Source organism: Lepisma saccharinum, chromosome 21, assembly GCF_977018435.1.
Source record: "Lepisma saccharinum chromosome 21, izLepSacc3.1, whole genome shotgun sequence".
NCBI lineage: Eukaryota > Metazoa > Arthropoda > Insecta > Zygentoma > Lepismatidae > Lepisma > Lepisma saccharinum.
Window position 1 is genome coordinate 5,469,805 of NC_139249.1, and position 15,288 is coordinate 5,485,092.

General features: G+C 35.5%; 1 protein-coding gene across 1 annotated transcript in view; it reads right to left on the reverse strand.

Annotated features, from left to right (window-relative positions):
• LOC146003968 (uncharacterized) overlaps nucleotides 1–14,521 on the reverse strand; it is a 34,258-nt gene extending 19,737 nt beyond the window's left edge. Inside the window, exon 1 of the mRNA XM_083142498.1 lies at nucleotides 14,430–14,521. Within this exon, the coding sequence (XP_082998624.1) occupies nucleotides 14,430–14,433 (4 nt within the window). The 5' untranslated portion in view covers nucleotides 14,434–14,521. The remainder of the gene's footprint in view (nucleotides 1–14,429) is intronic.
• Between the last annotated feature and the right edge of the window lie 767 nt (nucleotides 14,522–15,288).

Here is a 15,288-nt window from a genome sequence, read left to right on the forward strand (position 1 = left end):
CAGATTGTTGATTTCAGACGCTCCTGTACAATGTTCAGACTGTAAACAATGGGTGCATAAAGACTGCGTTGAGAAAGATTTTTCCTGCAAGCAGTGCAAGAACGGAGCTGAAAATGAAGTTCATGATAATGAAAAAATAGACGAAAAAGAACAGGGTGTTTCGAAAGAAAGTGACGAATTTGGTTGTCAAGTTGACATTGATCGGGGAAAGAAAAATGAAATTTTAAATAAAGTTTTGTCGTTTATGGAACAGAGTAGGCTAGCGCAGGAGAACTTATGCCTAAAATGGGAAGAAAATAAGGAACAGGATAAGCTAAAATGGGAGAGATTATACGAAAAAATGGAGGAAGAGAGGTTAGAACGGAGACAGATAGAAGAAAAAGATAGGCTAGTGCAGGAAGACTTATACAGAAAATTGGAGCAGAAAGAGGAACAGAATAAATTGGAACTCAAGGAAATAATAAATGCTTCCATGCAAAAAATAAATGACAAGATGGAGAAAAGATTAGGCGTTTTGGAAGTGGAAGTCACTAGGATAGAAAAAATGGAGGACGTTGTGAAGGAAAATAAAGTATCATGTCAATTTCAGGCCGGATTTGATGAAGTAAAAGATGATTGCAATGAGGTCCGTGACAACAGTGAGAAGATAGAATATAATTCTGATCAAGTACAAGTGGCTATAGAAAATAAACAAAGAGAGAGAGATTGGAAAGTACAGGTTCTAGAGGAACGAGTGTGCGTATTGGGAATGAAAAAGCAACAAGTTGAACATGAGTCACTCGGAATACAGCAATCTCAGGAAGTGATAAGTAAAGAAGAAAGTTTTCACGAAAAACCTGAGAAAAATGATATGTTTTCTAAACTGAAAGAATGTGTAACTTTAGACATGACGATACCGGAAATGACTCTGATCAGTAGAAGGAAGAGAAGTAAAATGAGGTTTATATATATTTCGGAAAAGAATAAGAAGAAAACGAAGAGAAAGAAATTGAAAGCTGCAAAGAAAGTTGAGAAAGCGTCAATGAAAGTGAAGAAGAAATTTCGTAAAAAGTCTAAGAATATCAGCGCAGAAAGGTCAGACACAAATATGAAAAAGATGAAACAAGAAAAGAGAGCAATGCATTCTTCTGATGAGCGTGAAAGAAAGTTCCAAAGGAAACGAGACAGGAAAGAATGGAAGAAAGTTACTAGTGATGATTCTCATAGTGAGGAAAATATACGAATGGACAACAAGAAACGAAAAGAAAAGACTTTAAGAAAAAGAGATAATACAAATAGTTTTGGAAGACTAATAGTTTCTCTACTTGACGAAAGTTGGAAGAAGAAGATGAAAAATGAAAAGCAGAGAGAAGGGAAGAAGAAGAAAAGGAAAAAGAGGCATGATAGCTACGACGAACAGGGATCTTTAGAAGTGAAAGTAACAACCAAGACGGATAATTCAAGAAGAGATATTTTGAGTAGTCGATTGATAATGATGTTTTCCTAAAGTTGGTACATTTTATGTAAAATATCAAAATTTCCATTTCACTTGTAGAAATGTTGATAATTACTAGTTTATGTAAATTTGATAAAATAATGGAAATTGTTCAAATGTAAATAAGCTGTTTAAAAAAAAATGTGCGTATGTTGTTATGAGCCAAGTATATTGAAAATTGAGAAGATGAAAAGAAAAAGTTATTTAATGTCAGTTGTTTTGTATAGGTTATGTGAAAACTAGTTGTGGTTCAATGTAAAAAGTTTAATGATGGTTTTGATAAAACCTCTGGTAACTATTATTGTCAATGAGCAGGTAGATAATGAAAATTTGAATTTGAAAATAACTTTGTAATAAGAGAAAAATGCCAAAGAGTAAGAGAAAAAATGGAAGTAAGCCTCAAAATCGTTAAGAATAATGATGAACAAATGAGAAAGAAGATAGAAGTCATGCTCAGAAGAAAGTTATTTGAGGAATTTTTTTGGAAAGCAAGGTTAAATAGCATTAATAGAATGATGAAGTGATGAGAGTTCTTGAACATAGCTACATTTATATGAGGTAAAAGTCAGTGTGTATTAAGATATAGTGCGAGAGAGGCACATAAATATAAGGTCGAAGGCGGACCGGAAATGTTGAAAAATAGTAGGTCGAAGGCGGACCGAAAATTTGATATTAATGTACATGCTGATATATAATAAATGTTGATGTGCAGAATTCTGTTGCTAGTCTGAATAATAAAATGCTATTAGAAGGTCAACATGTTAAAGATGAGAGAATTTCCTTAAATTAGAAAAATGAGCTAGCTGATACTTTGTAAAAGAAAGAAGAAGAAGAAAAAAGGGAAGAACTAATTATTAATGGCATGATAATGAGGTTTACCAATTAAGATTATTTTGAAGGAATCTATACATATTTGGCATCCTATTTGAAGATAGTAGTAAAAGTAATAATAATTTTTGATACTATTCTGCCAAAACCAGCCGAAGGGCATATTTCAGAGTAGGATTGTTAAAAAAAAAAAAAATGTGGTTTTTAATAATCATAAAAAGTCAGGTTAATGATAAAGAAAAGGCTGTAAAATTTAGAAAATATGTTTATTTGTGAAAACAAGTTGGAGAGTTTGATGATTTTGAAGATAGAAGCTGGGTACATGAAAATGATACTGTGTGTTCAAAATTAGTTTTATGTAAAAGAAAACAACTGAAAAAGTTAATGATGGTAAACAGATAAAGGATTTGTGTAAAATAATATATATATAATAAATATTGTAATGGTGTTGATAAGAGATATGTAATGTATAAAGATATGTAATATGTGATGAAAAGGTTGTATAGGATGATGATTACGCTTGAATGTTTACAAAATGGTGGTTATGCATATACTTCGAAAATGTCCATACTATGAGGTTGGAAAATAAAATAAAACGGAATTGAATATCACTATTATGATTGTAAAAATTGATCTGATATTATCTTTCTTTTGAAATTTTGAAATTTTTGTTAAAAAAAAATAGAACGATTGTTATGTAAAACAGATGGAAAGGTTGATGGTATTTTTTTTTAAAAAAAAAAATTTTGAATAATGTAATATGAGTAAAGAAATATATATATACGAGGTCTGGTCGAAAATTTAAGGAGATAAAGAGACTTGTAAAGACATTATCTCTTCTTGATCAGTCCATCTAATGTCTCTTCGGGGAGGGGGCATCTGTAACAGATTGTTTACAGAACGTTCCGGGAAGAAAGAAGCAAAAGGAATCGAAACACCCCTTTTTGAAATAATAGACTGAGTCCGGTACACAAAGGGAAGTAAGCGCTCGTGGATTTGCGCGCGGAGACGTTGAAGCAGTTGGCGCGGAGAAGTTACAGCAGTTGGCGCGGAGATTTTGACTGGAAGATGGTCGCGCAATTCAGTGCTCTTTCTGTTGAGTTTTGCATACCTCCGGTGACATTTTCTTGGCGAAGTGGTAAAGTAGTCCCTTCAGTCGGAAGACCATGCTAGTCCGCCGTTGTTTGCAGAGGCACAAGAAACGTTAAATCGGCATTAAGGCTCTTTTTAAAAGAGATGGTGCGGAAGTGAACTCACTCTGCAGCAGTTTAGCAGATTTTCAGTCAGTGACGCCGAGGTTGCAGAGAAGGATTTTCTCCAGCGACAAGACACCAAGGATCGTCGGACAAAGAAGACGGAACAACGAGGATTTTAGTGAAGTGATCCCCAGTGTCGAGAGCTCTCGTGTTTTAACCCCCACAAGCTTGATCTTCTGATGAAAAAATCCCACTAAAGTTTGAAAAGCGCTAATTCTTTCTAAAGGCCGGCCATGTAATCGTGAGTAAAAAGGTTAAATTTGTTATTTTTATAAATATATGTGAGAGTGATTTTTCCTTATATTTCTTTTACCAAGATAATCTAAAGTACTGGTGTCAACTCTTGTATTGGGTTTACTCATGTAAACCAAGAACCACCAGCGAATCAGTGTGAACCTTTAATTCTTTTTTTGTGAAGTTTTTACTTAGTTTTCTTCTGTAATAAAAGAAAGTAAAGGTAATTGGTTATTCTTTCCTTCAAACATTGAAATCTATAATAATACTTGAAATCAGTTTATCTCAACCGAACTGTAGTTAAAAAGCATAGCTAAGTCTAATACTAATAGTAATAACGATAAAATCACGTTTTATCGTTATACAGTGACACATATGGATTTGACAGATACTTGTCCACAGTTCCCTTGAACCCATGTCTCCTGAATATGTATCGGTAGTTCGAACTTTGACACCAGGTGATTGAAAACTAGTTGTTATGGAATATTTTCATCTTAGATTTCATGTAATCCTCAACAACACACTGCTTTGCTTCGCTTTATAGGATTTTCACAGTACACCTTTATTTGTGTGCATCTTCCTTTTGTACAATAACAGATATTTATATATATATATATATATATATATATATATATATATATATATATATATATATATATATATATATATATATATATGTATGTATGTATGTATGTATGTATGTATATATATATATAAATAATTGGAGGCATTTATGGTTAGGCAAGCAACCAGATTAACTTTGTAGAAGATTTATCTACTCTAAGTTTATCTAATCCCTTTTGAACCGGTATACACTGACTAATCAGAATATGTACGTTGAATGAACACTTCCAAAAATACAAGGGTCTCCTTGACTGTCTGTACACTCACCTCACTTAGTACTATACTACGACAGTTTGTTTCTTTGTACAGCATATTTACAGAAGATACAATTAAACCTACAAGTGTATCAATATACGCTGTATAAAACACATCTTATTACTAACTTCGTTGTCTGTACTACCTGGAGAAGTGAAATATTTTGCATGGTTTATGAACATTTTCCGTTGTTTTTGACTCATGGAAATGTGTTATTGTGAAGTAAAGTAGGTCCGTTACCTTAGCGTACTGGCGAAAGCAGAAGGAGAGGGACTGAAGGGGCTACAGCCCCCTTGAAATTTTTAGAAAATAAAAATTCAAACGAAGGCAGTAATAAATTAAGTTGGAAAAACTTTAAATTACCCTAGATAACCATTTTTGTGTTTGCATAATTTTTAATATGAAGGCTTAAAATAATAATTGGAGCTCATATCTCATGAATAAAACTTCAATGCCAAAATTCATTTTCGGCGATGCATTCTATGATCGAAGCAAATATTTAATCTCACTCTGTTGTCAAGGTTAGATTCATGGCACTGAACCTGCGTTCACATTCAGCTGTAGATATTTGTGCAATTTAAATTGAATTCACATAATCCTTGAGTGAGGGGGAAATGTTTTTTGGATTTTCTTTGTAGATGTGAAAATCTTTAAGTAGTTACGCACACATGCTTTAGCTTACATTAAAGTTCACCTGACATGTCACCATAAAACACTACATGAGAGAAGAAACATAAGACTTAAGATGGTGGAATTTCCATTTTTAAAGCATTTCAATGTATTTAGAAATGACCGTGCAAGTCGTCGTGGTGGAGGAGTGATGATCTGTGTTAATGTTAAATGGAATTGTAAAATACGAAGAGACCTAATCAAGGACTGTGAAATTATTTGGATAGAACTCAATTTTCAAAAAAACAAAAAACTTCTAATTGGATAGTATTATCGCCCACATAAGAACTCTCCCATTTCCATCCTCGAACCCTGCAGGGATTCAGTATTAGCAGCAATGACAAGTGGTGATATTATGTTATTTGGTGATTTCAACCTGTCCATCAATTGGGAAAACCCAAATACGGGAACTATAAACTGCCAAAATGATCAGTGGTTTATTGATACGTTCATTCACGGAATAGGGTTAAACCAGTTCAACTTGCATAAAACACGCGGTGACAGCAACCTTGACTATGTACTGGCAACCCTGCCTAATATGCAGGTAACTAGAGGAAAAAATCTTCTAACCTCCAACCATGACTCACTCGACGTCACAATGCACCTGCCTACCACGAAGAAAGACAAGGAATCCGTCCAGCAGAACCAACCCCCCACTAACCCCCCCCCACCACCACCACCTATGGCGAAAAGCTCCATGGAATGTCATCCAGCGGGCGCTCAATGTCTACCCTTGGTTTTTGTTGATGGAAGAGGAAGTGAACGAAGCCGTTGAGAACTTTGGTGAAATTCTGCATGCCACGATAAAGGACTTCGTGCCCACTGCGAGACCGAGATCTACGAAATACCCCGTCTGGTTCGACAGAGAAGTTTGCTTTGTGTTAAAAAATAAAAAACAGGCTTGGTACCTATGGAAGCAGCACCCTAATGTTCACACTCACGGTACCTATTGTGACATCAGACGTCAGTCAAAATACCTACTCAGAAAAAAATATAGTGAACATATAAATAACATAACAACCGAATGTACTACAAACCCTAAGAGATTCTTCACATTACTAAATTCAAGAAAACAAAGCCCACGTATACCTAAAGAAATTGTTCATAATACTGATATTGCTAGTGGAGAAGAAAGAGCCGAACTTTTCAATGTTTTTTTTTATCAGAACTTCTCACCTCCCTCAGTTTCCTACCCTCTCCCCCACTTAAATGCTGTCTGTCCTCACACACTATCTTCAATCAAAACATCCCCCGAGGAAGTAAAATACCTTCTCGCTTCATTGCCCCTCCACCGGTCCCTAGGTCCAGATGAAATCCCCACAATATTCCTTCGTAAAACTACTGACTCCTTGGCTCTTCCTCTGTCTGCCTTACTCAACAAATGTTTCTCTAAGGGTGTGTTTCCGAAAAACTTCAAATGGGCCAACATTGTGCCCATTCACAAAACTGGAAATAAAAAATGTGTAAAATCCTATAGACCAATCTCACTTCTATCCCCACTATCAATTATTTGTGAAAAAATCATCAAAAACAGGTTACTTCAGTTTGCATCACCATACATCAACACAGCACAACATGGTTTTCTTCCAGGCAGCTCTTGCCTAACAAATCTTTCTGTCTTACTTTCGCATGCTGCCAGAGCTATTGATAATAACTCCCAACTTGACACTATATATTTGGACATTTCGAAAGCCTTTGACAAAATTAATCATAAATTTCTTCTTCATAAATTATCATCAAGATTTAACATCCATGGCAAATTTCTTTCTTTACTCCAGGGCTACATCCATGAGCGTGAACAACGTGTTGTTCTTTCAGGTACCTCTTCTAACTTTCTTCCCGTTTTGTCTGGAGTTCCTGGAGTTCCCCAGGGGAGTGTCTTAGGGCCGCTACTATTCCTTCTCTACATGGATGGCCTCCCTGAAAAACTGTCCTCCCTCCCTATCAATATACTTTTGTTTGCAGATGACTGTAAACTCTTTAAGGAGATCTCATCTCATGACATGATGATTCTTCAAAATGCTCTCACAGAACTTGTTAAGTGGTGTCGTCAGTGGAATTTAGAACTAAACCGTCAGAAATGCTCTTTCCTTACTTATTCCCTAAAAAAGAACAAAGTGGTGTCTACCTATACTATTGAAAACAATCCAATCCAAAACATTTCCACGCAAAAGGACCTAGGTATTATCATAGATGAAAAACTCACTTTTAATTATCATAAAAAAAAACTACCACTAAAAAAGCCATGCGCCTTCTCGGTCTTCTATACAGATTTAGAGAAATTAAAAACCCATCATCTCTTGCTATATTCTATAAATCTTTCATCTCGCCCATCTTGAATACTGTTCCCCAATTTGGGCAATGGGCTCAAAAACCAATCTCACCAAAATAGATTCTGTTCTCAGTTTCTTTCTTGCAATTGTTCACCATAGAATACCTTCCTTTCGACATGTATCCAAATCAGACACCATGGCTGCTCTGAACATTCACACTTCATCCTTTCGTCGTGATCTAGCTGACATGAAATTTTTATACAAGATAATAAATGGCAAAATCAGAACAGATCTCCTAATCAGTGGATTCACACTTAGGGTACCCCAAAAGCTAACGCGCAACCTGCAACTCTTCCACAACCAAACCACTAGGCTATCCCTTCTACAGCACTCCTTGTTTTACAGGCTCCCAGAAATCTACAAGAAACTTCCCCTGAATGTAGATATTTTCCTTCCAGAACGCAATTTTTGTATATTACTTACGAAGAACATGTAAATCTATCCCATCTTGTTATTCTTTTTATCTTTTGTTATTTTTTATTTCTACTTTATGTTGTTTCAGTGTAAAATGGCCAAATAAGACTGTATCTGAAACTGTGAGTAAATAAATAAATAAATCTTCAAACCGGTTATTCATATTGTCTACCGAAGATTGAAAAAAAAATTATTTCGAACATATGGTTTCCCTCTAACTCCTGAACTACTGTCCTGCTATCAAAACATTGGGTGGGCTGGCACCAGTGTACAAAGTCGCAATAAATTGAATAACGAAATTTTTGTATGTAGCTAATATGGTGCGGTAATCTCAATTGAATTCAATTGGAACACCACAAGTACAATATAGTTTAGAAGTGAGTTGGAAATAATGATCCCTGGTTGAGATGTATCATTCATAACCAGAGATTTGATGGCTCAAAATGGAAAGGGGGGCATGGGCCATTCCCTCCTATCTCCCCTTCAAATCACACCATACATTATGCATTAAAATGAATAGATGCATGTTTGTTCGCTACACTCAAATGACAAACTTCTGATTTTCCGTTCCATTTGAAATGAGCCCAAAACGTGGTCTACAGGTTTAGATGTTTCAGAATTATCTGTTTTTAAAGTAACCATAAATTCGAAAAAAAATAATGGTAACAGTATGGTATAGTGAAAACACATTTCTTCAAATTTACATGAGAAACTACTTACGGAACTGAGTTTCTGTAGACTTTTGGAAGCTTGTGGAAGTGTTTTCTCCCTTCGTTCAACTTATTCTGCCAGTAAATCATGTATTTTTCGACATTAATGTATCTCCAATGCACGATAGTTCTTGCCACCATTACCGTCGACTATGTGAATCAAATGTTCCGTGTGTTCGATTATGTAACCCCCTGTTAGTGTAGCAATCACGCGGTAGTTTTACAAGATTGAATTATTGTTTTAAGTACACTTTATGCACAGTAAGGCTAATCGGGACTGGACCTACAGTTTAAAGTGGGATTTTTTTGTTTTTTTCAAATCTAATTTTCTATGTTTGCCTAACCTAACCTTCCGTGAATGGTTTGTGGATCAACTTTCGCTTAAAAAAACCTTCTCTGAATAGTTTGTGTGGCATTTTTCGGTTAATAAGTGTTACTGTAGCAACCACACGTAGTTTTACAAGATGGCCTGTGAGCGTTTTTTTTTCTTTCCAATTTAATTTTCTGTTTGCCTAACCTAACCTTCCATGAATGGTTTGTGGATCAATTTTCGCTTAAAAACCTTCTGTGAATAGTTTGTGCAGCGGTAAATGTTTACTATCCTTCAGACACCTATAACTTCTGAGTTTCGTCAATTTTTGACATTCGTACTTACCTATCTGCTTTGCGGAACATTCTGTGAATGGTTTTTGGGGCTATCCATCCCGGAATTGGTGCAAAATTTAAACCAAAAAATTATTTTCGTTTGAAATTTTTGACTCAAATTTACCACCGATTCCGGGCTCCGCCCCTGGGGTAATTGACCTGCCGCACCAAACTGCTAACGCTCCGGCTCCCCGGAGTCACCTGCCCTAAATGAGCCCCAAACTTTTAAATTTTAAGAAATCTGTTTCCAGGATACGGGAAACTTACCTGAATTTCACACAAAACACCTTCCCGATGTTAGACAATACTACAGGAACTTATTACGGTAAGTAGTAAACTAGTACCCCATTTCCCATAAGGTTAGGTTAGGCAAGCATTGTTAAAAAAAAAAAAAATACTCGACAAGTCATGTTATAGTGAAAACGTGGCAAGTTTGAAACACTGACTATGGGGTTTACGTCAACTAACACACAGAACATTGTGCTCTCATGCAGAAAGCAAATGGCGGCAACAGAAACAGTGTGTCGGACAGAGATTTTCGCAGAAAACAACATGCATTCGCATTAAAATGGATCAAAACTACATTCACGAACTTCCACAACGCTGCACAAAATGATTTGCATACGTACTTTCTCCTGTAAAAAGTAAGAAATCCGGTAAATGTCTGTTATATTGGAGACACATTAAAATCGGATATTTTGTGTTTCGGATGGTTCGTACTTACCAATTGTGTATTGCGGAACATAGTTGAAGGTGCCATTATGCTTTTTACACGAAAATAACTTCAATTTTTCACATTACGAGTAATTCTTTTGGTTCCTTTCTTCTGTTGCGGAACATAGAATATGGTGTGCACAGCTGTGGATCATCGCGCGTCGTGCTTGGTGTTTTGTCGATTTGGAGTGGGTATGCAGTGTTTCAACCTTCCTAACCGAAAAATACCTACTTTCATGTTCATTATGTCATCACTAGAGACCGGATGTTAGGCAAAATGCCTATTCTTTCCTGTTAGAGATATGATGAAAACGAATGTTGCGAAGGCCAGGGGGGAGGGATTAGCTTCATTTAGAGGCAATTTAATTTTGCCTATTTTGCCTATTTCATACGATATTGCCTATATTAAATCATAAATGCCAGATATTGCCTATTTTAGGTATTTTCTTTAAAATTGGGACATGACTGAACACGGTGCATACAATTTCCTGTTCCCAGGATTAGTGTCCGATGCTTCCAAGAAATTTAAAAATAACAGTTAGCGAGTTATTGCAGCTAATAAGGACTTGGACAAATTAAGGGCAATTCAACAAGTTCTGAAAGGTGAAAATATACAAACTGAGTTAGATCCACATGTTCTCGCGTGCTTTAAGTATGCTCCGGTAACATCTGTGGAGGTTGAAAGATCTTTTTCAATTCTAAAAATGTGTTGTCCAATCGCAGACATAACTTGTCGGTTATGTTGTAACAAAATATACGAATTCTGTGCCAAATATAACATAATTAGTCCACTACAACATGGTTTCCAAAAGGGTAAATCGACAAGTACAGCTACTTCTCAATTTATTGAGATAATTATAGATGCATTAGAAGATAATGAGATACCCTGTGCTATTTTTCTGGATCTGTCCAAAGCCTTTGACTGCTTAGACCACTCTATGCTCATGCAAAAAATATACAATCTTGGCATTAGAGGAAATACATACAAACTGATAAAATCTTTTCTCACGGATAGACCACAGTACACCCAGATACTACATACTGAAAACTCCGTGGTTCACAAAATTATATCTGACACTGAATATGCAAAAACAGGAGTCCCTCAAGGCTCTATACTAGGCCCGCTACTGTTCATACTATATACCAACGACTTACCTGCTCCAGACAATACAAATATTTTAACATACGCAGATGACACAACCATAACATGCAGTGCAAATACACAAGAACAATTAGAAATACAAACCTACATATCAGTAAATATAATAACTCAGCACTTAAATTCATATAACTTGAATGTAAACTATCAAAAAACAATGTATATGGCTTTCAATCCTGGAAATAAACCCAATTTTGATAATATAAACTTACAAATAAATTGTAATCAAATCAATTATGAAAATCCAGTTACATTTTTAGGTTTAGTTATTGATGACAAATTAAGATGGTCATATCATATTGACCATGTATGCAAAAAAGTAGGGAAAAACTTATATCTACTAAAACTCCTAACACAATATAATGTGTCTGAAATAAACACAAATCTATACTATGGACTTGTATATCCATACCTAGAATATTGCATAATAGCATGGGGAGGAGCTGCACAGGAATACACTCAAAGATTGCTTACTCTACAGAAAAGAGCAATAAGGTATATGTTCAAAATACCAATTAGAAACTCATGTAGAGAATTATTTAGAGAAAATAAAATTATGACCATATATTCCTTATATATTTACAAAGTAATTGAATATGTACTAAAACACCGTAAATTAGATAAGAATTCGACCGTCCATCAGCACAACACACGTCAAAAAGAGAACTTCCACATGCAAGCACACAGACTTGTTCTCTCAGACAAATCACCTCATGTTGCAGGAATAAAATACCATAACAAACTTCCCACATACATCAAAGAAATTACAGAAACTCACAAGAAACTGAAATCAATTAAACAGTATTTAACAGATATACCTCTATATAATCTCAATGAATTTCAATAGTTAAACTGGATTAGTAAATTGAAGCATTTAAATTCTTTTGATATTGTATGTCTCCTATATTTGGATTATCTGTTTTACAAGTTTAGTATGTAACACTTATAACTGTTTATGTTTAACCCATATGATTTATTTGTATTTTTGTGTTTGCATTTTGTTCTTTTTATTGTAATCTTACTCCATTTGTAATATTTAGTATTGTATGACGTTTTCCACACCCATGGATATGGGTCTACGGAAATAAAGAATTTATTATTATTATTATTATTATTATTATCACCTGAAGAAATACCTTGTTGTGATGTGCAACCACAATTAGTGCTTCTTATTCAGAGACTGCCAAACCGTTCAGTACAAACTTGAAATGCATTTAAACAGATTCTTAGTTCGAACTGCTATGTAGAATATATAGTGTAAATTTTTTAACTGAAATAACCCTGTGTGCAGTGATAAAGTGTATATTTAAATAATTTGCATACTGGTTGGTAGTAGCCAACAATTTCTTTTGTCAGACTATTGTGTGTAGTAGCCATTATACAATGCAAAATTTTGGGCTGACGTGACTCCTGTTTGAAGTGATTTATTAAGTACAATATTGGACTGCTATCTCTAATGATGAGCTCCTGGTTTATTTTAAGCAACTATAAAGAATGTACAGGTATGTTTCTATATTTTTTAAACACCTACTTCTTTTTGTATGTCTATCTTCATTATTTTGAGTTAAATTTAATTGCCTTTTTTATTGCCTATTTGTATTTAATGCCTATTTTACTGCCTATTTTGAAAATTATAAGTGCTTATTTGCCTGCCTATTTTATATGTTTTTAGTGCCTAAACATCCGGTCTCTAGTCATCACAAACCATTGACGGATAGCCCTAAAAACCATTCACGATAGCCCCACGAACCATTTACGGATAGTGTGACCGATTACTTTGGGTCACGTAAAATAACGCACACGTAGGACGAAAGGGTGATTACGAGGAACAGGAATAGAGCATAGGAAGAGTGTTGGATTACAGTGAGCGTGTTTTACATAGTGGCGCAATAGAAGCTGTAGCTAGGTGGGTAAGAGCTTGAATGCTTTTGGTTAACATTGCATGGTGTGATTATGCAAAGACCAATCACAGCCTTAGCGTTGCAATGGGGTGAGTGATGCAAAAAGAATGAGAACAGTGCGGTTGGGAACAGAAAAGGCGTAACATCAACTTTCTCTGTGTGGAAAGATTTCCTCGGTTAGGAGTAGTGCCTTCGGACGTCACGTTGCGAGTTCCCAGCGATTGATCAAACTTTATCCGGGTGTCGCGAAAATACTTTTATAATCCCACATCACATTCTCTGGCCTAAGAACAGCATAAGAAGAAAAGTTCATACCACTGTTTATAGTGTAAAATGTAGTGAATATTGGAGTTTAAGGTTTATTTTCAAATACAAGGTAAAAATTAGATATTAGTGGTTCATTTCCTTTTGTGTTAATCATTAAACAACGGCATAATGTTGTCGCTTTGCACAAAATGCAAGTTTATTATATCAAAAGTGCTCATTTCCGTAAGTAGTTTCTTCTGTAAAAATGAAGAAATGTGTCTCCGATATAACAGACATTTACCAGAAATCCGTCACCTCTTTAGTAAGGTGTTACCAAATGGAATTTTCCATGACCCAACAAATGTGTATGTGTGTGTGGGGGGGAGGGGCGAATTTTGAACCTCCTAGATGAAAAATGGTCGTTAGGCTAGGATTGTTAGGTTTGGTGCTAAGCTTGATGGGTGTGATCTTTTGCACCTGTTTTTCAGCTATTTGACTGTGCATACAACTGGATTTTCTAAAAATTGCTGCGAAAGTACTTAGGGACAGCATACTTTTACTTACGTGGGCCATACTTTAACACCAAATATCTCCGTTATTTGTGTTTTCCGAGCGTTGGAACCAATTTTATATTACGTAAAACATCGAAATCTGTCGATTAAAAAAATCCACGTAATTTTCGAGAGGGGGATGAATGTCTTATCCTCCCAACAAATACCCCTCTATTTCTATAGATTGTCTCCTCCAGCATATTCTTTTCATGACGAAAAGATTTCACAAGAAATTTTAGTATAAGAAGGCACAAGTTTACATAGAGTATTTTCTACATTCATTATGACGATTGTTTCATATGCTGCAGAAATGTATTGTACTTCTGGTAATTATTTTATTAGCATTTCAGTGATATGCAACTTTTCACTCTACTATACTGTGCCGAAGCTGAAAGATCAAACAAAGTAATACTTACCCATTTTTGCTGATAAACTTCAAAATAAAATTTACGTCCTTGTCCATCAAACAGTTCGTTGGTGCACAACCATAGTGCACAAACTTTCCCGGTGTTTATTGTGATGACACCCAAATTGTCCAGCATCGAGGTACATTGGGTAAAAAAACAAATTCGGTCAGGAATTGTCATAGCTTTGCTCAAATTAACTTTTCTCTCTCGTCTACAGGACAATATTTATTTTCAAGCTATAATAGTTTTATTTGTGGTTCGCCGCGCTTGGTGGTTGACATTAACTTCTTGCATCTCTCGTTTAAAATATTCCCGCAAATCAATTAATTCAAAGGTATTCATTCTAATGTAGAAGTTTCTAATTGTATTGTATAATAATTATTTCTTAGGAAATTGCTATTGGCTCTTTAAAGTGCAACTTTCGGCCGAAACCGTGTCATACGGATATGGCAAGGTAGATAGAGATTGGATATGGTGGAACTGACAATCCGGGACATATATTTGGTCCGGGAAGTGTCGTGCAGAATGGATCTCACTTTTGAGTCCTACTTATCGCACACATCTGAGCAACCTTGTGTCCTGACGTCACGTGAAAAACCTTTTAATTTTAGGCTAGATGCCTACGTCGTCAGGTGAGGCTCAAGGTAGATAGAGATTAGGTAAAGCCATCCGAAGATTGCCGATCTTGCACGAACGCGTGACGTCACCAGAGAGGGAGTGAGCTCGGCTGAAGCAGACGGCTCCTAGCATTTATATGGGAGATTCAGAGAGCGAAAGTATATTATTACTTTTAGGAGGGGGAAAATATTAATTGTCATCCTCCAAGATGGTATTGAGGCATCCTTTTAATGATTAGTAACATAATTGA